Here is a 26,281-nt window from a genome sequence, read left to right on the forward strand (position 1 = left end):
CTGATAAATTGAGTCTAATACTTTCTGTTGTCTTTATGTCCAGTTTGAATCCTCTTCATTTCTGGTCAGATCACAGACAGATCCTTTTGTCCTTATTCTATTTTCATCTTTCGTATGTGAGGCGATCGTCTGTACTCAGTTGGTCGATGGTAACCATCTGAGTTTGACTTTTTTTAAGTCGCTCACCGTCGAGCTTTTTCTGAAAGATGTTTCTTTTTAATCGTTCTTGATTGTGTTTGAGCTACTGATTCCAGTTTTATCATCGAATGTTTAACTGTTTCTGTAACCAGCACATTTAGAACTATTGAGTTTAAAGTTTTACCTGTGATATTTGGTTGTAATATATGTATATTGACAATTTGTATAATTAATTAAAAATGTATAATTTTAAAGAACACAGACAAAATTCTGGTTGTTCTTCAAATAATCAAATAGACCTTTGTGCAGACGGGGAATTCTGACTGGGATTTCTTTTAATTTTATTAACTTGTAATTAAGAGCAACAGTTGTTGATTGCAGCCTTATAAACATTTATCAATACTGAGTTGAGTGAAAAGATGTGACGTTTTAAAGCTAAACGTTCAGGTTCACGTTTTATCAGGTAACCTGAAGTGAGATTTAAAAAAAGAAAACTTTAAAGCTTTGGCTGTTTCCTGTACACATTCGATCCGATTAATAAAAACAGATGTGAAATATCTGATTGAGTGTCAGAGTTCTCTGAATCCAAAACTGAAATTCAGTTTTACAGTGGATGTTCACAACCTTTAACGTCCATCACTTATTTGTGAGTCAAGTTTTAAAGCTGCTTGTTGTTGCTATTTATTGTAGCCGTCAGATGAAGACAGTCTGAGCCTCAATGTGCCGATGAGCAACATCACGGAGGAGGAAGGAATCAGCAAAGACGACTCCAGTGAACACATCAGCTCCCTGACAGGTACACACTTCCACGCTCTGACACACGCAGGCTGCATGAAGCGGCGTTAGACGATATTAAATATTTCAGCCAACAGACATGCAGAATCCCTTACAGATGGAGAACATCTAAACTTATACCTTTGTGTGCTTTAACGATCACCACATCCTCTCAAGCTATGAACAATCCGTGCACTTACCTTTGCTGTGCCAACACGCTCGGAGGGATTCTTCTGCTGCAGCAACCCTGCGCTGCAGCAGGTATTTAACTTGTGGAAGCTTAATAAAAAAGCAGTGATGGTGGCAGTTAAATAAAAGGGATAATGACACGACCTGCTCTTTCTCAACACGCAGAACAAGTTTTAATTAAATGTATTTCATCCAGCTCTTACTTTGTTATAGATGAACAGAAGGCATGGGGTTGCCATGGTGATTTACGGTACAGCACATTTAACCTGTTCTCCAACAGTAAATTCTTCTTTTTTAGTCTTTTTAAGTCACAAACGGGATGTTGTTTTTCACAGCGCAGGAAGTGATGAGGTGTAATGTGTTGATCTGTCCTATGTGTGTAGATGTGAGACGACATGCACAGGTAGGTGTGGACAAACCTGTCAGTTAGTGCGAACGCCGCGTCTATGTGACACACATTGGTTCTGCGGCTTTGCCTTCGTTGTGCACTGCTCAGAGCTTTAATCAGATTTTACATGTATTAAGTAGATTCTATTGAGACCTCACACCGACTCATCTCTGATGCATGTTAACGTACAGTTTTAACACGTGTGTTCCTGTATTATCCATGAACAGGTTTACGTGGTCACTGTGGGGACGTGTGTTCTAGTCCATCGCTACTGGCTGACAGTAGTCAGGATGTTGAGCTCAGCATCAGCTCTGAACAGATCTGGGATGTTGGGCTCTAATAGGGAAGAGCAGCAGCTCCCCAGACACACCGTTTAAATAGACCTCAATCAGCCTTAATTAGGTTAAAGCTGATGGAGGGACACATTTAAGAAGCTGGGCTGAGTTAAAAGAGGGCTCTCTTGATCATCTTTATTTTACAACAATTTGTTAACAATGTTGGCAAAGCTTAATTTAAATGTATTAACACTAACTGGCTGATTCGCCACTAGGATTTACTGAAAGATTGAATGTTTAAATAATGATAAAACATCTTGTATGTCGATTTAAAGGCTGATGGCCATCAGACGATGAGTTCTCATGCACAGCACTGGGATGAGCTGGTTGTTAGTGGCTTCATGGAGATGTTGTTTGTTATAGTACAACATCAGACCAGGATCTGTCTTAATGTGGCTAATCAAAAACCTTAGCTTAGTGTCACTGAAACACAATTGTTTTATTAACGTTTAATCAATTATGTGTGCTGAAATATCCATCTCGTATTTCACAACAAAATAAAAGGTTGTCTTTTTTCTCTTATGTTTAATAGGTCTGTTTGTTTTTATGTTGAGTTTATGGACATAAACACGAGTCCATTTCGAGTGAGTTCACTTTTGTTCAGTGTGTTTGCAAAGCTACATCATACCATATTTTCTTAAATATGGGAAATTTGAACTTCAGCATCTGGTGCTGATGTGTTTTGTTTTGTTTTAATTTAAATTAAGGCCCTCTTATGAGCTGTAAAACAAGACGTGGACATGTTGGTTCAATGCTCTCACGATCGTGTTTCCTCCATTTCAGCGGACCCAAACTCTGACTCGGTGCGTCTGATAGAGGAGAGCCCTACGGAAGCCCTGAAAGAGCAGTTCAGCTACAGGGACTCGACTCTCAGCTCTCGCTTCATCGACTACATCAAGGCAAGACCTCACACTGCAGAGCACTTCTCTCCGAGTGTTCCACTCAGGGACTGTCAGAGTTTGATGCAGTAAATGGTTTGCCTCATGACTAACGCTGCACTTAGATGGAAGTTATGTAAAGCTGTTACGTTCACTCTGCTGCTTTAGTTTCACTGCTTTTCATTTAGGTTGCGTAAGTCTAGATTCTGTTTAACTGTAGCCTAAAATAGCGCTTTGTATTTCAGTCAAAGTAAATCAAATTCACTTCTGGCAGTAGAAGTTTTAAGGGTCTATTTTTCATCCCATAACTCTTCTTGTGAACATATCAGTGTGTCCACGAACACATGTATAACAGAGAAAAGTGCTTGATGTAGAGACTAAAATGAAAGCTAAACAACAAAAAAGGAAACTAAAGTTTTGAGGCAAAGACCTGAAACGTATACTTATTGATTTGAATTGTTATTTTAAGTTTTTAAACTTTTTCAGAGCCTCAGTCATAGCTTATATCATCACCCGCATTGTCCCAAATTTCTGACTGATAGGTGAAAAAAGTACATTTTCTTCAAGGTACTGAGAACTTTGAGCCTTAAGTGACGTTTTGTGTGCCAAATCAGTCAGATCGCTACTCAGAATGTGTGAAATGTTCCCTGGAATGTGTTCGAGTCCCACTTCAGCAGGTGTTAAACATTATTTCTCCAGTTTTTGCCATGAAAACAGCTCTTACGGCCTTGAAATAGCCTTTCCTCATTCATTGCATGGTGATCTGTGAATATGCTGATCTGGTCCCGCTCATCAGCCAATGATCCGTTTGCTCCGACTGTGTTTACGCTTTGCTCTGCTCTGATATTGGAGAAATCCAGCTCTAACGATTAAGACTGTCAGAATGGTTTCAGTTTCTTTACGGTATAAACAGCCACTGTGTGTGTGTGTGTGTGTTCCTAAAAGAATCGCAGGCTTTTTACGCCCTATAGCTGATTGATGCTTTGTCCTGTGACTGTCCCTCGTGGTTCCAAACATTAAGAGCGTTACGGGTTTTTCATGAGCAGTCATTCAGCTGAGGGATGGGCTTTTTTTATCATAGAAAAACGGGCCCAATAACTCTCACGTCACACTGAGCCTGTGTATCACTGGTGGAGACTCAGCTGTGACCAAATAAGGACTCCACATAAAACAAAGAGCTGCAGAGCCGGGTGATGTGGAGTAGAACTGGAAGGAGTTATTTAAAATGCATGCTTTCGGTACCTAAATGCACCTTTTCCCCCAGCAGTTCTCAGTGTTTTCAGCATTGTGTAATCAGTAAAGATGAAGCTTGGAGCAGGTTAAAAACAAACCTTCCAGTTGTACAGCAGTGTGTGGAAAAGCTTCCCGTTTGCCCTCCTGTAAGTACAGATTCGTAGAACATGAAGGGACTGCTTATTTCTGGTATTTTAGTTGTGTTCACTGAATGAATTTGAGCCCCAGTTTAAGTGGTTTGTTACTTTCAACTTGTTGGATCACGTGAATGATAACGTTTGTAAAGCTTTTTGTTTAACTGCACTTAAAAACTTCAGGAACCAATTTACAGTAACTCAGTTCATAATGATAAAAACTGTACGTCAAGTTATAATAAGCAGGATATAAAAGATTCATAAAGGGGCATTTGCTTGAGTTGAATTAGAATGAATCACTTATTGTCAAAGAATAATTGTTATTAAATTCAAAAGTATAAAATTTGAATGAATATTTATTACATATATCAGTATATTTCTTATTATTTTGGAAATCTGGATAAATGATTGTAGCTCTTCTGTGGATTCAAAACGTAAGATGTCTGATCTTTAATGAAGCGTATGAGATCTTATTCTGATTTATTTAGAGAAAATTGAATCTGTGTCAGTGGTCGTGGGACCATTTCAGCTCATTGGTTAAACAGTTCAGGGCTTTAGTGTCTAATTTCAGGAATTAAAGCAACATCAATGATTTTCTGTGTGTTTGATGCTAGTTTTAAAAGCGCTCTGCTGTCATTGATGGTGTGTAAATCTTAGATAAATTGCTTTATCGCTTTGCATTGAATAGCAGCATCAAATGTGTGTTTAAGGAACAGATAAAGGAAGAAAGACTGTCACAGCGTTCTTATTGTACAGAGGAGCTGGTGGTAACGTCTCTGAATCTGGGCCAATGGCTGACCAAGGCTGTGGGTCATGTGACGGCTGCATCTGGTGCTGATGTGTTTTGTTTTGTTTTTTTTTTGGTTAAGGGTCAGCCGGCAGCAGACTTCAACGAGCCCCTCAGGATAGAAGAAGACTCACAGTGGCAAAGTGAACAAAGGTAAGTTCAGCAGATTTCTTATTTTATTTGTGAACGTGTTTCTGTCTCATGCCTGAATATAAGAGGGCATTTTTTTTCTCCTTTTTATCCAAGTGACAGCTTCAGTTACTTTTCATAAAGACTAGTAAAGTTTATAAAAGTAAAGGGGTTGTTAAACATGAGATCAGCTGCTCAGCAGATCTTTTTACGTAGTTACCGTAGTAACACTTATTTCTGCATGACATGGTTTTATTTGTATAAAGTTGTTACGATATTTTGGGGGCTTACAGATTTCTCTTTGTATGAAACACTCTGAGCTTGGGCTGATTTGGACTAACATCCATCTACAACCGCTTTCAGAATCCCTCAGATATCTCTTTAGCTCCTGTGTTGACGTCAACACAAACAGCTGCTGCTGTCAGCGGTTTAGATAAGATATCATGATTATAGAGGGCTTTTAGAAGATATTTTAGTTAATCACATCAGCAAAAGCTCTTATAAACATCACCTTTTTCATATTTGTAGCCTGCTATCACACTTCAGGGACTTAATGACTTCCAGATCCTTCTCCAGTTCTGCTTCATCACTGTCACAGTGCATCTACTGTTTTGTATTCATCGTTGGCAGTCATCGCTCTGTGTGCTGTGGTTTACTGTACACGTCAACAGGGATTTCTGTGTGTTTATTCATGTGTCTTTGTGGTTATAGGTCCAAGGTTCCAGGGAGTACAGAGCTCCATATTGACATGATTAATCAGCTGAAAGAGGCTGTAGAGCTGCTGCAGGACCCCAGCAGGTGAGTCACCAACACCTGAGTACTACACCGCAACAGCAGGGTCAACGTGATGCCAAAAAGCTGATTTCTCTAGGATTTTCCCCCCACTAAGTCAACTGTTGTTTTAAAACCCATTAAATGACCAGAACAGTGATATTTGCTTCTGTGTGTTTGTACGTTTTCTGTAAAGACACAACTTAGTGATGCTACCCTTCCAAAAAAGCCCCGTCTGCTCTGATTGGTCAGCTCCACTGGCCTGATCAGGCCACGCCCGCCATCCTGCACCAGCTTTGCTGAAATTTGGATTTAAATTGGATTTAAACTGGATGAACATTAGGTACATGCCCCAAAGTACAGGAACAGTAATTAACATTTTGTTATTCCAGGAAATAGCCAGCTCCTAAATACTAATTGGAATTTTTGTCATTTAATGGCCCCATACTGGTTATTTTATATTAAATTAGATGAATAAATACTTTATTTATCCCAAAGGGAAATTATGTATACAAGTGTTATATATAATTATTATATCATATAAGACCAACAAACATTTAAACCTAAAATTTGACTCCATGAGGACTTAAAGACAGTATGAAATCTAAATATATTCTCTTCTGAACATAGAAAAAGGAGCCCATACCAGGTTCTGCAAGGCTCCCTAAGCCCAAACACTCCTTTAGTGCAAAAAATAGTTAATAAAGTAAGTTGATGCTCAGCAGACATGTAAACACAGCGGCTGTTTTATGTCACATCTCATGTATCAGAGTGAACACGGAGCAGGATGATCTGTCTGGAGTCCAGCTCTACCCAGTGGAGATGGTCACAGTGGAAGAGTCATTCAAGTGAGTGTTTTAACATTTCTTAAGCGTGTTTACATGAAAAACACAGTTTTAGCCTGACAATAAAATGACCCTGATTATGAAAACAACCCCCCCGTTTCCCACATCTGGACAGGAAACACTGGTGCAGTCAGCCTGACTCAGATGGGCTCCAAAGAGACTTAAAGAGATTTATTTGTTATATTTATGTAAGAAAACAAAAGAGAAACCTGTGTCCTTCAGTCTCAGACTCACAGTCTCTTGATGTTTTTATGTGAGTTTGCCTTTTTAAGGTCCTCTTTTTTTCAGCTCATCTGAGAGAGACACTGAGTTAGTTTTTATTATAATTTATTAGTTTTATTCGTGGCATCTGTGGCATCTGTGGCCTTCAGAAACACAATAAAAAAAAAAAAAAAAAAGCAGTTTTGAAACACTGAGTTCTGTATTTAACTGTCACTATTTATTTATTTTTTTAAATTTTTTTGGAGCCAGATGTGAAGTTGGACATACTTAAAACATGACTCAACAGAAATATGTATCTTATAGTCTTAACATTTTTAAATCAAGTCAGTTGGAGTGAATTATTATCAGATTATCAGATAATGAGGTCGGGTTGAGTTCTCTCCTGCATGTATATGCTAATGTAGATTCAAATGGGTTGTGGCACTCTGCTCATGCTCCAAAGTTCCCATCTTAAGTACATATTAACATAGCTGAATTGTCAATAAAGTTGCTTTAATTGACATATATGAAGACCGTTGCTCTGTCTTTAATCAGACAAAATCTCCATTCAGGTGAACTTACATGACCGATGATCTCCCACAGAAAAAGTTAGTAGCTGCAGAATGTGTTTCTCCTCACAAAACTCGCAGCATCACAACGTTGGACATACTTTGCACGTATATTAATTACATTAATTAAATAGCGAAGCTGAGCTGTAACCGTAGCTTGACTCAGCTGTGCTTCTAATCATGCGGAAGGATCAAGAGGGAACCTTGCTTATGGCACCACAGTGACTTGAGAAAAATGTGTTGACTGCGTATTTCATTGGAGAAAATTGACACTTTCTCAGTGAACCTGAACTAGATTAAAGCCAGCCCCTAATGGCCATCCGTGGTATTGCACTTTAAGGCACTTCTTAAACGTGGCTTTGTGTTTCAGTGTCATCTGACTACATCTGTCTTTTATATTCAGTCTCTGCTATAAGAATAAAAACGAATCATGATGCAATGTAACACTTTCACTCTAACAGTCCAATCCTATCAACACGTTGTCTTTTCACGGCATATTTTCAACTCTAAACAAACAGAATAAATATTTTATTTAGGACTTCCTTGCTCTTCTTTCTGATTTGCCAGTAAGTTGAGATTGTCCATCAGAACACAAATCAAACATTCCTCAATAATCATTTCTCAGTTGGTGCTCATCATATCGATAGTTAAAGTATTGCTGCTTCACCAGGTAACTTCAAGCTCACTGAACTGTCTTTTTGTTGCACGGCTTGAAAAGATTTGGCTTTTTTAATTAAAAGTTGACTGAGTGCTCTAGATTGTAGTTTTTAGATACAAATGGTTGCTTGTGGAGTTGTAAAAATGTGTAAGTCGACCATAATTTTTCCTTTTTCTTCTCCTTTTGTTCCCTTCAGTGGGCAGGACAGCGATGACGGCGCCACAACACCAAAGGTACAGTGTGCTGAACCCACTAAAAAGCAGCAGACTGTCATCCACATACATTACTTTATTTGTATTAGTTGACACTTGCAGTGAGACGGTGAATAAAGAAGCTACATTGTACTGAACTTTAGTCACAGATGAGGCGTTTATATGGGGAGACTTCTTGTTTTTCAGGTGTAAACTCGCTGCTTTGTTAGGATTCGTTGGCTGTCCGTTTGCACATTGGTTATATTTCCAGTGTGTCAGATCTGTTAATGGAAATGCCATGTGATTTGCTTTCATAAGCGTGGGATATTGTGAAAATAAAGGCTGTTGTGTTTTGGGCATCTTAGACAGATCCATGCATATTTATAAATCTTACACATGGCACTTTAGTTATTCCTTTCATACAGGACTGTGTGAAGTGTTGACCCACCCCTCATTTCTTTATCTTTTGCCTCCAAGCAGCCTAAAGGGGCACCTAACTAAAGGGATGAGCCAGTGTTGAGTCTGTACGTAACGGACAACTTAGCAGAAAACCAGTTTTAAATAGTTTCTTTTGGCACTTTGTTACCAGCAGCCTGTCACAAAGACACATCATCTGTTCCCATTTCTTTAGTTACGTCTGCAAAAAATACCAAAGATAACACAGTTTGAGAGACATGAAATGGGGATTCCAAAAGAGCTATTAGCTGAAAACTTGGCATATCTCAGCATGGTGTGCAGGGTGTCCTCACAAAGACTGGAAACTGGACAAGTGGAGGACAGACAAAGAAGTGTCAAACTTCCAAAACTATCCACAGCAGATGAACAGCATCTAAAAGTGATGCCGTTTGAAAGTTCAAGCAAAGCCCTGAGAGATGCATCTGGACCTTCAGTTGATCCATCAGCCTCATCAGAAATGGTCTCCATGGAAGGGTGGCTGTCAAGAAGCCATTCATAATGAAGGGAAACGGGGAGAAAAGGCTGAGCTATGCCAAATGACACAAGAAGTGGACTGAAAATCAGTGGCAACAGGTCTTATGGAGGGATGAATCCTCCCCAGAGCCCGGACCTCAACATTATTGAAGCAGTGTGGGATCATCTGACAGAGAACGGAACAAAAGGCAGCCGACATCCAAAGAAGAGCTTTGGGATGTCCTTCAAGAAGAACTATGCCTGAAGACTACTTAAAGACATGACAGAAAGCTTGTCCAAGATGTCCTCATACCAAAAATTGGTTTTACACCTCATTAGACATGAATACCTTGTTTCTTTACACGTTTCAGTAAATTGTTGCACCCGTTTTCCATTTTTCTGGCAGAAGAGATGAGGGGTGGCTCAGGACTTGTGCTCAGGACTGTAAATAGGGTAGAGTTAGCTTTTAGCACAACTTAAGCTTTGTAACTCTATCATTTTGTTGAATGATCAAACATAAAGAAAACAGAAGAAATGCTTGACTATATTAAAGTGGTAGCTTCTAGTAGCTGATGTACGTAATTGAACTGAACATCTCTATAAGAGAAGCAATGTAATGTTTAATGTGACACATTCCAAAATACAGTGATTTTGGTCTCCCATTGATTCAGAACTAGATGTAAACTAAATAAATAAACCCTACTAACTCAGGCTCATTATACCATATATTATAAAACTGGACTGTAGCTTTGGTTACATGATACTAAACTTAGAATTATGGGATCTTTCCTCACATTCCAACATTATAAAGACTTTATGTCAGAACTAAACTGTAGTGGTGGAGTAGTTTGTCTTTGTCCTTAGAAATGTAAGTACGCAATGAGTGGAAACCACTTTCAGTCTAAATGTTTGATGCGTTCTGTAGCAGCACATGGAGGAGAGTGGCTATGAGTTCCAGAGGAAGAGACAGATGATTCTAGAGAAGGCCAGGTTTGAGGCCCAGCTTGCATGCCGGGAGTATGAATGGCATATGTCAGTCAAGGTAAACGCAGCAGCGGTCCTCTGGATGTAGTCTCATCAGAGTGAGCTGCCCTCAGTCGTGTTTCCCAGTGAACCGAGTTGTGTGTGTGTGTGTGTGTGTGTTTGCTGTGTTATCTGGCTGAGCTTTTCACATGTGCCACATTTCATCCGGCAGCTTGTTACTCATGTGAACAGGGTGGGAACATGTTTTCTTTTCACTACGTCCCCATAAATCTTTCACCAGTCACTCAGCATCCTTTAGAAGTAACTAACTCATTTGAATAAAGTTAGTTAGTTACCTACTTGGTAGAAACTGGTGGCTGGTGAACTGACAGTTGCTGTCCTGCATGTCGGCGTGTATAAAGATTCATCTGCAGGGCTGACCTTGTGGTTTTTGACTCTTTGTCTCTCCTTTGTGTCACATAAATATTGTAGTTTTATGCACTTTCTTTGGTCGTTTGCACCACTGAAAGAGTTGCTCCACATTTCGAAAAATGACCATGTGTGGTTGTGCATCATCTTCTAAAAGCACACAGCGTTGTGTTTTTTGTTATTAACATCTCTGTTTGTGTAAAGATGTGTCCTGATGAATTCATAGGCTTTAGATGTGTGTAAACTGGACTTTACAACAGCTTGGCTAGATGTCTTATTTGGCTAGATCTTAATTCTGAGTTAATGTAACCACATCCAGATTATTTCAGGCCCAGATGTGTAAAACAACCCAAAGCCAGCAAGCCAATAATCTACTGAAGTAAATACTTTTTGTAATGTCTTATTTTTGTCCAAGCTGTGTTATTATATCAGTTTATGCTCCTCTCTTAGTGCCGCCAGTGCTCTTTTTCCATCAGACTTGGAAATAAAATAATTTAAACCAGAATATCCTTTAAGTTCTGCACTTTAGCACCTTCACGTGTGGTTTTTTCAGTCTAATACTATTGGGACTGCAGTGTGTTATGCTTATTTTTATTGGTTGAACGTTACAAATGCAGCTTCATATCAGATGATTACACCAAGTGGAAAAGTGGAGATCATAACTGAAATCCCTGTCAGGATGTTTTTGTTCTAATTGATTAAACATTTTGCATAAAATCTACACTTGTTCATTTCCTTTCAGTTGCTCAAGAGTGCTTAAGTGCCTTTAAGAGTGTTGACATTGAATTAGTTCGATCCATCTCCGCCTACATGAGGTTTAATGAGGTTAGATTTTTCCGAGCTCAACCTTAGTTCGCTGAGCTCCTGTTAAAACTTTAGGTTCAGTGTTTCTGTGCATTTTTTATCTGTGGTGTCAATCATGAGTCTGCGTGTCGTCTTAAACTGCTCCCATACGAAGCACAACCAGAGAAAGTCCACAATATTTTCAGTGAATTCATTAGAAACTGACGATTTACCACTTCTTCTTTTTCCTTTTCTGTTGCCACAGAGAGATGACAGATCTCCGGGTGGTGGAACTCCATCCTTCTCCAGCCCGCCATTCGGACTGAAGCCACGTTCAGGTGAGTTGCAAACAGGGTGGATCAGGAACATGGACTAGGGGAGAGTAAAATTGTGTTCTTGACATCAGGTTTATCTCATACGCTGGATGCTTAAATATTATGTTGGGCACTATTTCTGGTGGATTGTAGCTGCTGGTTATCACACTTCTTCAGTCAAACTGACCTCTTTAAAAGTCTTCAAGCAGCAGAATATTTTTTTTTGTGAGTGGGTGACGTATTTAAGTTATATTGAGGAGCTGTGAGGACAAGGGCAGAGCATGGCTCGCACAAAGTGGAATTACTGGGCTGTGCATCTAAAAAACGGGCTGATTTGGATGCATTGTTGCTTTAATAGATTCATAATTAGCAGAAAGAAGCTACAGTTGTGTTTCGTGCAGCTTGCTGGTCACTGTTTGCCTGCTTTATTGGTAGAATGATCGTAGACTGCAGGCTCATCCATTTTTTGTTTGCAAACTGTTAAAAGTGTGTTGCTAACTGCTAATGAAGCTAACATGACGCTAACAGCATGTCAACGTGATGTGTATTGTGAAATGCCACTAATCTTAATTTTTTTTGTGTTATGTGTCGTCATCTTGTTTTATTCCTCATTTTCATATTTACCTCTCCTGATTTATTCATTTGTTCTGGGTTTTTCTGGCACTTTCTTTCATTTCTCCTGCATGATTTTGGTGTTGAATCACAAACTCACTGAAACTGACCTGCCTCAACTTCCGAATCAATGCTTGTGTCATTGATTCATTTTCCCCAAACCTCTCCCGGTGATCTTGGTGTTGGTTTGTTTTCGGGGTGTTTTCCTGGAATGACCTTGTCCTTGGTACCACTCCCACCTTCCTGCACCACACATGCCCTCGCCGCCCCTTTCTACGTCTCTGATCACTTCCCACCTCCTGGTTGTAGCCCCGCCGTCACTGCCGTGCTCACCCCCTACTTCCTGTCTAGACCCTTCCCTCCTCCCACAGGCCTCGCCCTTCCATACTCCAGATACACATCGTAGCCATGACGACGGAGACATACACAGCCGCGGTGAGCCACATTTTTCTGCTACTTGGCCAGTTCACACAAATCTGGACTGAGCTGTTACTCTCTGATTTCACACAGGATTGTTTTCTCTTGGTTTCTCTTTGTGTTTTCGTTATTTTAGGAAGTCCCAGAAGTCTTGAAAGTCTCGCTCTCTTGTTTTCTTGTTATCTGGCCTGCTCTTCAGCTCATTCCTCATTTTCTATCATACATGACAAGAGTCTACACACTATCCAGCTGAAACCAGCAGTTTAACTTTTAACCTGGTGTTAAAATGAAAACTCTTTTGGTGGACATACTAGCTGCAAATGCTAACTGTCAATGTCTTTTCAGTAACATTAGCACACTGACTAGTAGGATTTTATAGTTTGAATTCATTAAAGTGTTATAAAACCCTAGAACAGTGTGTACACACTGACTGTGGTTCAAAGGAAATTATACTGATTCCTCAGAAATGAGGCAGTAACCAGATATTCATGCCAATCCCATCTTAAAAGAGCTTAGTAATGTGGTCCATTAATCAAAGCAGAGCTCCTTAAAAGGCATGAAGAACAGAATATGAATCAGTTATGAAAATAGTGTCTCAGCAGTCTTCGGTTGCTTTGTAAAGGTGTCCATAGACGCATCAGATGTTGTTTAAGTTGGTGATCAGAGATGCAGCCGGGTCTGTTTTAGTGTTGAGCCCCGATGGAGCAGACCAGGCCTGATGGTGAATCCTGGTATCAGGCTGCAGCTGCTCTGTGCTGTATGCAGGCGTCTAAACATACCAAGGAGATGGTAGAGATCGAATCAGGTGTTACAAGCAGCAATGTAGATTTCTTGGAGGTTTTTCTAAAGCAAGCAAAGAATTTCCAGAAATCTATTAGATCACTATCTCTCTCAACAGAGGACACACGGTGCCTTTGGGTGGTTTTCATTATGCTAAGTTATGCTGCTTCACATCCTCTCTCCTCTCGTGACCCGGAAATCATTTCCCCTCCAGCGTTCACGCAGACTTTCCGTCCCTTAGATGCACGTTGAGGAGACAAGAAGGGATGAAGCTGCTGGAGGGGCTCAGAGTGAGGAAACACAGGTGTATTAGATTTAGAGGGATTTCATTAAGTGTGTGTCACACACAGTTTGAGGAATAGTTTGAGAAGGCTTACACGAAGCACTCACTCTATGTTTAACATGACTTTGTAGTGTCATACTCAGGAATGTGCAGATAGTGGTAATGCCCCTTTAACCGATGACACAAAGCATGGTCTTCTGTATTTCACACATTCATATAAAACTGCTTTAACAGTATTTATTATGATGACATTCCTAACAAATAATTCTGATATGTAGACATATTTGAAAGAAATATTGAAGGATGATTTAGAATCAACAACAGTCTTATTATATATGTGAAACTTGGACAGGCCTTTAATGGATTTGCACTTATTCTGCTCTCAGCAGCACACCAGCTGCTCTGACAGTTGATCCAGATGTGTAGCATGTCATTGGTAACTGATGCTGGATTAACAGGCATTCCAGTTGTCATCCCAGGGATTGTAACCAGTTATTGTTTAGGTTGTGGTGGACCACAGCTTCTGATCAGCATGAGTATCTGTGAAGATAAGTTCAGTAATTTCAACTGGACTTAACACCGCTGTTAGTTGTAGAGGCTCCGTGTGAGACTGTTTCGTCGGTAAAGGTGCGTGTATGTTTTTATTTCGGGCCGTGGCCACTCCTGCAAAAGCAAATGTTTGGGCACACTCAGGAACAATTAACATATCCCCTCAGTTGCCATGTCACTGCTGATTGCACCCATTACTGTTGCTGGCTAAAACCAGATGTTAGCGGGTTTTTGCAGATTTACTTTCATGTTAATTTCTTGTTTTGAGGAAATTTAGCCTTGACTTTTGTTTGTCTGTGACTCAGTTGCGCCTCCTGTTGGTGTGGACGCCCAAAGAAACAAGGAAAGTCCTATTTTATTTGTAGTTCACTGTCAACTTTCTTCATATTTCGCCATGTTTTCTCTCTCATGCCACATTTCGGAGTGTTTTAGATTGGCCTCTTCACTGGTGCACGCTTATCTGTGAGTGCAGCAGGCGCTGATCAAAGAGGAGCTCACCACATCTGCTTTCATCTCCAGCTGTTTTCATGTGTGTGGTAACTGCTGACGAGCAGATGCATGTGGTAAAAGTTAGTTCTGGTGTGTGTGTTTCTGCGCTGTTTGGATGTGGTCTCACACACACACATGGAGAGGCTCCCCCAAATGTGTGATGATGAAGTGAGTGTGTGAATATTCTGAAAAGAGGCAAAGGCAGGGTCTTCAGAGGACTACAATTTGCACTGTTTGGCATTAACACATGATTCGAGTTATTTGAACTTTAAGATTTAAACTTAACAGCATACAAGGAGAGAACACTGAGGTTTCTGTTGTAGTTCTTCAGACCATTTGGGCTCATTATCCTGCTGCTGTTAGAACCCTCCATAAAGATGCAAACCACAGGGTGTGGTTGGTCCTCTTTGGTTAGGGTGGAGCTGATTCACTGCAGGTTCTCCACCTCCTCCTGTGTTTTACTTGATCCACTGCAATAATACCCCCCCTTTGGTTGGGCTCTTTATATTTGGGATGCAACGACTGTGAAATTCTGAGCCAAGACAGATACTGGTGATAAAGATAACAATTGATGCTGCTTGTTTTTGCTTCTGATGGCACAGACTCAATGCAGTATGCATTCCAAAAAGAATGAAATAAGGGAACATTTTTGAAGTTTTTCACCCTTCATTGCCCCACCTTTGAATGAGTACACACTCTGATAAACCAAACTGCATTCAGCAGATTATAGGCCGATATATCTGTGCATCATTGCCTATATAGACCATTCTGTTCCTTCCAACTATTGCTGATTCTACAGAAAATAGCACTTTAGTGTAAAAAAAAAAGTGTTTGTCTCCATTTCATCTCCAGTTCAGAGACTCGGGGGCAATCCCGCTCGGTGACAATATGCAGCAATTTTGTTCACAAGACTTCTACTGATTGGAATCTTGCGTTTTATATTTACTAAATCGAGTTTTGTAAAATCCTGCCTTGGCTACAAGTGAACCAGTTTCCACAAAGTGTGCTTCATGCACTCTCTCCTCAGAATCCTTCAATCTAGCTGTGATTTGATGCTTCTTAGCTAGATTATCAATCTGACTTGTGACACGTTAACTTAACCCAGCACGTGTGTGATAGCAGTTTGTATGTTTAGAGGGCAGCACAGGCCACATCTATTTTTTCTGCTTTGTCCCTTCTCTTCTTCTCTCTGAACTGAATTAAAAGTAAATGTATGCATTGTCACGAGGACTGGTGATGTTCATCTGACAGAGACCACACCATAAGCAGAATGGAAATACTAAGAATCTTTTGCCTTTATGCTAAAGTTTGTGAATAGAAGATAACTGGAAGAATCATCTGTGTGACCACAGCTGAAAGTCAACAGCTACCCTACAAGAGCTGAAATACTTTAATTTCTTCACCACTGAGAACTGAAAAAGCCTTGCCGGTGAGTTGAAACGTCTTCTAGAACCACGACAGGAAGTCCAGTTGCCTCCTCTTTAAGTCCTTGAGATGAGTCCAGATGACAGTGAATTCTTCAGCTGTGATTCAGCACAAATTCTGAGCATATCTTCCAAAAAAGCACAAAGTTTGCAGCCTTCAGAACTGAATTCAGTCAGAGCTTTAACTGAGCCCATTCTGCAAATATCTTCATATTAAGTGAAAGCTGACAGAACCAGTTTGAAGTAGTCTTAAGAGCAGTATGAGAAACACATCTGTCTCTGTCAGCAGATATCAGTCTTTTCATGTTTGTGTCTCGCTTTGCAAAGTATGAAATGTAACCGTCACACAGCCTGGAACATCAGAGCCCATATTAGGAAAGTGTGATGCATCTTCAGTCTTGTGTGTGTGTAACATCTACACTATGAATGAGTTTGGCTTTTCTCTGTACGCATTTGTGTGTGTGGCTATTTTTAGCAGCTATATTTTAAGTGTTAGATAATGGTCCCTGAAGGACTATCCTACTTCCACCGGATAGAGTCCAGAATTTTGGATGGATCGCAGGTGTGTGTGTGTGTGTGTGTGTGTGTGTGTGTGTGTGTGTGTGTGTGTGTGTGTGTGTGTGTGTGTGTGTGTGTGTGTGTGTGTGTGTGTGTGTGTGTGTGTGTGTGTGTGTGTGTGTGTGTGTGTGTGTGTGTGTGTGTGTGTGTGTGTGTGTGTGTGTGTGTGTGTGTGTGTGTGTGTGTGTGTGTGTGTGTGTGTGTGTGTGTGTGTGTGTGTGTGTGAGGACCAGAATGAGTTTTCTATAGCTGGAATAGTATCTTTACTTTGTGTTTTAAAGCTTGTTCTCGAGCTGTGACTTTATGGACTGATGTGGAACCTACAAGCTGAAGACTTTAGAAAGGGGGTGGGTTGTTTGAGGGTTTAGATTTAGGTTTGAATCCAGTCAGGGTCAGGTTGGGGATAGTCTTTTAGTTTTTAAGGTCATGGAAGTGGGTTACATCAGTGAGGGTCCTCACAACGATTGTGTGCGACCTCAAACGTGTGCGAGCCCTCCAGACGCTGGCTGTGCCTCGCTCAGTTGGTCCATAAAAGGCTCTAATATGTTGCAACAACTCTGCGCTGGTTAACTCTTATTTTAATAACTTTTCTCACAAACTCTCAGACTTTTAGTTCACCCTCACAACCTTTTCTGTCTTTCAGGACACTTAAAAAGTTTAATTTGCATTTCACTGTCTCCTCATTTTTACTCAATAATTGATTTAAACTTTTCACTTCGAGCCTCATTACTAAAGTCATTACTAAAAATTCTGTCATTTAACCCACACAAAAAATCAGGTTTCTTCCACCTCCGTAACATTAGTAAACTGAGGCTGACATGGAGATACTCATTCATTCTTTCATCTCATCCCGCATTGATTACTGTAACGCTCTGTTTTCATCACTCATCCAGAATGCAGCTGCTTGGTTGCTCACGATGTCAAATAAATATTCTCATGTCACCCCCCTTCTCTGCTCTATGCGCTGGCTTCCAGGGACTTACAGGATTCATTTTAAAATACTCACCATCACTTACAGGGCTCCACGTGGACAAGCACCCACTTACCTCTTAGATCTCAGTCACACCCATACCGCCTCACACACACTTGGATCCAGTCACCACAACCTGTTGTCTGTCCACGCACCCGCCTGAAAACCTGTGGGGACAGAGCTTTTACCTTCACTGCCCCCCCACTCTGCAACGCTGTCCCTGCCAACTTTAGATCTGCCTGCAGTGAAGACTGCTTTAAGTCTCAGTTGAAGACGCACTTGTTTAAAGGTGCTTATGGTTAAGCCAGAAAATGTGATGTTATCCTTTTATAGATATTTTACTTGTTTATCTTGCTATTATTTTATGCTGTTTTTTTATCTGTTCTTATTTATTGAAAAGCACTTTGTGATTTTATCTGTGATAAGCGCTGTATAAATAAATGACTTACTTACAGACTGAGGGTCCAGAAGAAGATATTATTTAGAAAAATAACATGCAAATACACATGCAGACAAAAGCATATCTTAAAATTAGAGATTTCCAAATTTTCTAACATTCATTTTGAGTTTTTACTTTGAAAAGTTTATCAGAGAACTGCTGCATTTGTACTTTTGGAAAAAAAGCTATTATAGCAGGTAGTTAAAACAACCTTTAAGTTGTGGACAGTAAATGTAGGTCCAGAGCAATCAAATGAACAGTAATGAGAAGGGTTTTTTGGTTTGTTTTTCACAAACATAGGTTTCTCCATCCGGTCAGCTGACAGTTTGTTTTTTCATCGTATTTCCAGCCCTTTTTTCCACTCACGAGTATTACAGATTGCAAGCTGTGGATCTTCTTTTCTCACTGTTCCAAACTTCCAGCCATAACCGACTCAGTCATAAATCTGTCCTTAAAAAGAACGCCAATATGTCTGCACATGTGAAAATAACATTATATAGTTCTGTAAACTGTTGAGTCCTACAGCCACAGACATTCATTTGAACAGTGCCATCACAATCTCTATGGGGATGTCAACATTCCCCACTGCATGCACGAGTAAATGGTGCTGGAAAACAAAGCTACTCAGACCAAAGACCACAAGATCATATGCATGCTCACCAGTAAATGATGAACCATGCACCCAGTTTGATAAGCGCTTAACTGTGAGGACGAGGTATTAAATAAAAATTCTAAAGAACTGGGGAGTAAGTCCTTTCTTGTCTGATACAGCTCCCTAAACACACATCATACATATTGACTGTAAGTCTGCATTTATGCTAGTGACTCCTCTGGTGATTGCTGAGCAGTGCAGCCTCCCAGCGTCACAGTCAACCCTTTGTCTTTCGTCCCCCTCGGTTGTCTGACGCACATCTCTGTGATGTGCTGCAGTAGCGGGCTGAGCAGAACCTGTCAGTCTGTCTTTTCTCAGGTGATCGCTCTATTTTTCATCTGTAACATGTTCCTCTGAAGCGCTTTGTGTTTGGATACGAGCGGCTTGTGTGTGAGCGTGATATGATATGAGTGATGGTCTATAAAGGGTTCAGTCCTCAGGGAGAGTGATGTCACACTTCCATCATCTCTAGCAGCCAATCATCACCCGGTGTTGAAGTGTATGTGAGTGTGTGGGCATGCATTTCATGAATGTTTGTATCTGTAGTTTTAAACATATGATTACTTGTTAACAAGGCACAGCAGTGTATAGAAATCATTTATATACATTTGAAGCTTTCCATGTGTTATTTTCTGTTAAAACGGCACACTTTAGGGTTAGGGTAAAAGTTCAGGGCAGGGTGTTTCCCCGTCACTGTACGTAGAGTGAAAAGTAACAGGATGGGCAGTGAGACATGTTCTAACAGCAAGCTGTCATTCCTTCACACTACCCTGCATGCTGTGACATGCCAAAAAAGCAAAATGAGATGTAATGTCACACACTTTTCATGAGACCAGGCTACATTTTCTGTAACAAACTCCAAAACCCAGTCCTGATGTCACAAAGCATCATTTGTGGGGTCCTGAGTAGTGTTAAAAGTGAGGCATGGTGTCAAATTGTACAGATGGATCGTAAATATCAGTGCAGAAAGACTGCTGTGTTCAAGCGGAGACTGACCCTGTGACAGCAGCAGCTTTTTGCTCTGCCTGCAGAATCGTACAGAAACTCAAACCTCACGGACCTCAGGATGAAAACACACGCACACACAAACTGAGGTGCTCTTTTTGTAGCTATCATCTGTCATCTGTACAGTAACGGGAAAGATCAGGGGTGCTGCTGTAGATAACGATGAGCTCACTGATCTTTGCTGTTTTCACTGAAAATGTGTTGGGACCTGCAGCGCCTTGGTTAGTGCACAAAAAGATGATTTTAGCTTTTCAGTGTCCACTCATTCATTATTCACTGCAGGGTCATTAAAATTCACAGAGACATGTAACAGCTGAAATGTGCAAATTTTTTGCTGTGCGCAGTTGACTTGGCTTGTATGAAATGAAGGTGGGTGTACCGCCTTCCCACACATACATGCAGGGACACCATCAGGCTCTTTGTGAGTGCTTTTGTAGCAGCTGTGCATTGGGTCAAAGAAGCAGCCTACACGGACAGAGTAGAGCCACTCTCCTCTCTTAATGGAACATTAATCATGTGATTATCTAAAGCCGGTTGGACAATGCATTGTTTTAAAGAGGTGAATACAAACTGGATTTATTTAGTCTGCTGTTATTTGTTTTCTTTCTCAGTGCTGAGCGGTTTCTCCTGCAAACCTCAGTTTTGTCAGTAAAAAGGCACCTGGTTGCACACGAGCACCCAGAGTTAGACATTTATGAAAACACACCAACAAAGCACGGCTTTAAATGTCACAACCTTTTACTGATCCCTCCTACAGATGAACACCCACCGAAACAACATGCCGTCAGCTCAATTGGTCCAGATGGTGCTGAAGCTGAGACATTTAGATGAAGAGAGGAGGACGTGTTCAGCAGCTTGTAAACTAACTTCCCCATGAAATAAATCTATTTACCCTTCATTGCCTACCTCTTTTCCCCATGGAAATGCACGCCAGTCAGGATTATCCCGAGCTGCAGATAGTGTTTAGATCTGGGAAGGATCCCTGAAAAGAATTTCATGCCCATCTCACCTGAATCACCTGAGGTGTGTGTTATCAGACCTTCTCCTCTCCCTTTGGGTCCAAATGAAATCCTGTGCCCAGTGGACTGCTTTAGTAATTGATCCATGAGTGAAGTGAAGGGTTTTCATTGGGGAAAAAAAAAAAGAAATCAATGGTCATTTTGATTCACTTTGTAGTCATTTGATTGTTCAATAGAAAATCAATGACTTTTAACTGCGGCTCTGTACCGGGGCGTTGAGATAGAGATGGAGATTTGTCCTTCAGAGAAACAGAATACTTGCTGAAATATGGTTTTATTTAGAACAATTAAAGCATGTTAACATGTTTTTTGAATCTAGAAAAACACCTCACTGTTGTGGTTATTAAGCATTTCTTTCAGTTGTTTTTCTTAGACTTGGCTGCTGTCTTCCTATTGAACTTTGACACACGTTGGCTTTGTTTCTTTTTCATTTTCCGTCTTTGTTGTCAGAGGAAGACAATTAGATCTGCTATTTGACCTTATGCCTCCATTTTGCAGAGCTAAGATGCCCTTCTTCAAAATGTAAACGTGGGGAGAAGTGCAAGGGCCAAGGGCAGGAGCTAAGTCAGTTCATTTAAACTGACCCTAACCCAAGACTTCCAATAGGTCTGTGTTCCCTAACCTATCCATTAATTTAATAAAGAGCCTCCATCCATTACAGGGCACAGCTAATACAGTGTTAAGATGCCTGTTAACGTTAAAACATTTACATTCTGCACCCTTGGTGTCCTCTGCTGTTCAAAGCTAGAGATAAACAAACTGCAGTGACTCTCCAGCTCCCTCCTGTGGTCACTCAGGGGACCTACATGGATGCAGGCTGCTTCATTCAGCTGTGAAAGGCTGATTTATGCATGTAGGACATTAAGGAGGTGATTCAGCCTTCAGCTGTGAGTGTGGGGGAGGTTCATGTGGGGGTGTGTATTTAGGTCCTGTGTTTGAAGAGGCCAATCATGTTTCACACTCTGTCCTCCTACGCACTGTTCAGTAAAGCTTTGCAGAAGAAAAATGTGGCTATGAATATAATTTAAGAAGTTGGTAGGAATTTTTCCAGGAAGATTTCAGCACCTCACCAGAAATTTTGCTGCTTTTTTCCAGGGAAATGAGCACAAGCTGGGTTTTATTTTTGTTTTGAAGGTAGACTTAAAGCAGAAAATGCAAAGAGTAAATCTAAAAAAAGCTATTTAGAATGTGTTCTGTTACAAGGAAACAAATGCACCCACAAAAGCTGCTGTGTGTTGTTTCATCTGTGACCGTTATGTGTTCGTTTGGGGGTCTCAGCTATTTTTCCGGTAGACGATCCTGAGAAATATTCAAACACATAAGAAATCCTGTGAAGTTTTTACCCAGATTTAAAAATGAATGAATAAACCATGAGTGCCTGTAATGCCTGACAGTCATTTTTCAGTTTCAGGCTTCACATGGCCGCCCCGTTGACAAAGCCAGAGATAAAAGTGCTTGTGTGAGTGAACTTGAATGTTGAGCTTCCTGCATCTTTTACGGCAGAAAGACGTCTCCTTGTGTCAGTAATCAATCTGTAAGGGACATAAGTTAATGGCTGTCCAAACCCTTCTAGTTTTTCTGTGTTTTCTGAATCTGAATCCATCCAAACGAGGCTCCATCCTAAAGTAGGTGATTAAGGAAAAACTGCCTGGTTTAACGTTTCATTCGTTCTCTTCACCTGTCCTAAGTTTCTGACACAAAACAGTAAAGAATACTATTAATGCAGCGTGATCATGGCCCCTAACTGACAGATTTACAGTATGAACAGATCATCTCGAGTGCATTTACATGCCACATGGAAGTAGCATAATGGTTCAAGAGGAGACCTTCGGCAAATTGATTGGATTTATTTATGTCTGTCCAGGCTACACTGGCTTCCAGGAAACCATTAAATCTCCTTTGGTGTACGATATCAAACAGACAAACAGGAGCCCTGCTCGGCACTGTTTTCTTGGTGCTTCTCCTGTTTGCTTTCAGGTTTCTGACCAGTGCCGCCCACTCCCACATATTCTCTATACGTAAGAGCTCGATTAATGTCGTGTTTTTCCCATCTTCCATTTTATTTCTGCAGCTGAGGAATTTTCCACATGTGAGCCTCACCTAGATTCACTTTAGGACTGTAAAAACTCCATTTTAAAGTCCCTGCGCCGGTTATAGTTTGAGTGCCTCCTCCGGCCTCCCACAGCAACATTAAAACCCACCTGTTTTTGGCATCTGTTGGGGTATACCAATAGTGACGATGATTATTACTAGAAGAACACCTGGATTTTAAATGTGAAAACAATGAAGTGAAATACGTCATGCTGTACAGTGACACAGAGACCTGAATGTCTGACTTTGATTTAAAAACTGAAGGTAAAATGGATGTTTTTATGTAACTGCTGCTTCAGATTAATGAAAGCCATCATATTACAGTCTGAAGTAAGCTTTAATCACACTTTAAGACTGTTAATTAATGTTATTTTCAGCCACATTTCATTCTGACACCATGAAGCTCCTTTATAGAGTGTTTTCTAAAGTGTTTTCTCCCCACCAGAAGTCCGATTACACATTTTTTTTCTTCCTGATGTGAATTGATTGCTCTTGAAAACAACTCAGTTTGTCGCTATATGTCTTGTTGTTGTTGCTGCTGCAGTGTTCCTGCGAACCCACAAGCCTATGGAGACTGTGGATCCTCAGTTCACCATAAGACGGAAGATGGAGCAGCTGCGAGAGGAGCTGGAGCTCATGGAACAGCTGAGAGACGTGAGACGCACTGGATTTACCGTTTACTGTCTGATGGCAGTCTGAGTTGGATTAAATTCAACTTTGCTGTTGATATTTCTGTTTGACGCAGCATGAACATCAAAATTTATACCATAACTGTCCCACTTCTATTCAACATTTATATCTTCTCGTATAGTTTTATTTTTTATTTATTTGTACCTAAAAACTTCATTCAGACTGAGTTTACTTCCCATTGTTTTGTTGACGCTGCCTGCCAAGCTCAGTTTGTTGTGCAGATCTATCCATGTTGATCGTTTAATGTCTAGCAAGTAAAACATTTTTTTTTTTTAAATGAGTTTTTAACCCATTGAATTTGGAGGTGGATTGAAATGCCGCTCAGTCACGATGCCTCAGTCTCTCTGGATTTCCCGGCCATTCAAGTAGAATTTCAAAATGATGCAACTGATGCATCTGTTCGTATTCAGATGAAGTGGCAGAATTTATTTGATCGTGATGGAGGCATAACACACCCAGTGATTGTGGGGGAGTTGTTAAGCATAAATAATAACTCGTTTAGTGCTTTTTGTCATAGACTGCAGGGTTAATGATGTGATCGGGCGCTTCGTTAAAATGTTAAATGTTAAAATGAATACTTTTGTTCCAGGTTTTATTCTTTTCCTCCAAAGGACTCATCCAGTCATGCTGTTAAACAATTTATCTTTAAATCTTCTGTTAAAGGACATGTAACACACACCAAAAAGGAAAAAGCAGTCATTTAGCTTTTATAACATTTAAATCCACCAGACTTACAAATCCATGTTTTCATCCCTCATCCTCCATCAGAGCATTGAAAGCAGGCTGAAAGTCGTCCTTCCTGAGGACCTTGGCACATCTCTGATGGATGGCGTCGTGCTCTGTCATCTGGCCAATCACATTCGTCCGCGCTCGGTCGCCAGCATCCACGTCCCCTCACCTGCAGTGGTACGTCTCAGACTTTCAGACCAGGACTTGCATCTTAAAACTGCTGATCATGAAGCTGAACATTTTGGGTTTTTTTCCAGCCCAAACTCAGCATGGCCAAGTGTCGGAGAAATGTGGAGAACTTCCTGGATGCCTGCAGAAAAATAGGCTTACCAGAGGTAAGACAAAAAGCACCTCTGTCAGTGCTCTGAGAGTGCAAAGCGACCACCGTGAACTGAGGGTCGATTTTTCGTTGCTTCTTCCAAAACTCGCTATGATTTGTGGTTATTCTAAGAAATCAAATGCTTGAGACGGTTTCTGTCCCAAACTTGTGCTAAACTGGAGGATTTCAAACTAAAATATTAGACAAAATCTGGTCTGAATCCAGTTTTATTCTATTCCGTTCAGCACATCATTCAGTCACCCGCCGTCAGTCCAGGAGCTTAAACCAGTGAAGTTCAACCTGAAAACGGCCTCAGTTCACTTTGCAGAGTCCACATCAGCCTGAGTCAGACGGTTGTCTGAGTTACTGACTCACTGTTGAACACGAGAAGTAAAAGGAAGTGTTGACAGTGTCCTGCAAAAGTTTCCGTGCTGCGAGGAAAAGAGCTGTCGTTTTGGTGCATTAACGGCGGTCCAGTGTTAGCAGTTGATCATTTGAAGGAGGTGAGAACTGAAATCGAGGATTTTTGCAGGACACTAACTGTAAACCAGAAGTGAGGAGAAGGCTGATGGTTCTGTGTGTTTAACAACAACTTCCCCATTAAATCGTCCTCTTGCAATCACATCTGATGTTCGATAATAACTGAACTTACATTAGATTTAATAAAACCAAAATCATGTTCTGTCTTAATCTTGAAGCTTGAGAACTGCTCAGCCTTGTCTCAGGACTGGTTTCATTTACTCCTCTCTTCCTTTTCGCCCTCCTGGCTTCAAACTGAGTCATTTAACAAAAACGAAACTCTGACATCATCACCGCTGTCATGGCTGCGTGTGGCTTCTCGCTTTCTTCATCATGACAGAAGTCAGCCAAAGCAGCATCTTCTGTCTGAGCCAGAGCCAGCTGAGCTGCTGGGTTCTGTTGTGTGTGTGTGTGTGTGTCTAAACTGAGAAAAATTTAGATATTGCTTTTCTAGGAAAAACTAATCATTTGCATCATTTGTGCAGACTGTGACTTTAGGTATAGAAAGTGTTTGACAGCAGTCCTGAATCTGCCCTGTTACTGTTCATACTCTGACTGCTGGATTCTGGGTAACATACGGACAGATGTTAGATAAATTGATGAAGTCTTAAAGGAAAAGTTAAACGTTTTTTTATTTCTAACTCTGTATGAAGCATCTTGTTTAACATACCCATCAGGATTTAGGTAAAACGCCTAAAAGTTGTGGTGTGTTTGGGTTTGATAGGCTGGTATGTTGTGGCTTCAGCCTCATCTGCATCTGCAAACTTTAAAAGTGCTCTAATGTGTTGACTTTAGTCTAGTCTCCCTGCTCAGAGGGGGGGTAAACCTGCGAGATGCATTACCTCCACACCTCTGGTTTAAGAAGCCCTGCCAGGTGTGCAGTGTCACCTTTGGAGGCATTTTTTACAACTTCTGCCATTCCAGTTTGCAAATTAAAACCAGCCCTTAAAAATCACTCAACAGGAGATGGAAATGTGCATATATTCCCATTTAACTTGGAGTTTTTATAAAAGATTTCTGTTAAAATTAGATGCAGTGTCTGTTTGGTAAAGAGGGAACTTGACAAAGCTGTTGGCTGCTGGTTATTCGGCCTGAAATAATCTAACTATTTACTTTAC

At 40.6% G+C, this 26,281-nt stretch overlaps 1 protein-coding gene across 5 annotated transcripts in view; it reads left to right on the top strand.

Moving 5' to 3' along the window:
* Positions 1 to 26,281, top strand: part of lrch1 (leucine-rich repeats and calponin homology (CH) domain containing 1) — a 71,938-nt gene that overhangs the window by 36,508 nt on the left and 9,149 nt on the right. For 2 of the 5 annotated variants that reach the window (XM_072397416.1, XM_072397413.1), the window contains exons 8-18: positions 829 to 934; positions 2,608 to 2,723; positions 4,939 to 5,009; positions 5,697 to 5,783; positions 6,527 to 6,604; positions 8,226 to 8,262; positions 11,570 to 11,642; positions 12,540 to 12,665; positions 23,451 to 23,560; positions 24,365 to 24,502; positions 24,583 to 24,660. In XM_072397416.1, the coding sequence (XP_072253517.1) occupies positions 829 to 934; positions 2,608 to 2,723; positions 4,939 to 5,009; positions 5,697 to 5,783; positions 6,527 to 6,604; positions 8,226 to 8,262; positions 11,570 to 11,642; positions 12,540 to 12,665; positions 23,451 to 23,560; positions 24,365 to 24,502; positions 24,583 to 24,660 (1,020 nt within the window). The remainder of the gene's footprint in view (positions 1 to 828; positions 935 to 2,607; positions 2,724 to 4,938; positions 5,010 to 5,696; positions 5,784 to 6,526; positions 6,605 to 8,225; positions 8,263 to 11,569; positions 11,643 to 12,539; positions 12,666 to 23,450; positions 23,561 to 24,364; positions 24,503 to 24,582; positions 24,661 to 26,281) is intronic. The other 3 variants (XM_072397417.1, XM_072397415.1, XM_072397414.1) reach the window with 2 other exon arrangements.

The sequence above is a fragment of the Leuresthes tenuis genome, unplaced genomic scaffold (assembly GCF_036924035.1).
Source record: "Leuresthes tenuis unplaced genomic scaffold, fLeuTen1.0.hap1 SCAF_12, whole genome shotgun sequence".
NCBI lineage: Eukaryota > Metazoa > Chordata > Actinopteri > Atheriniformes > Atherinopsidae > Leuresthes > Leuresthes tenuis.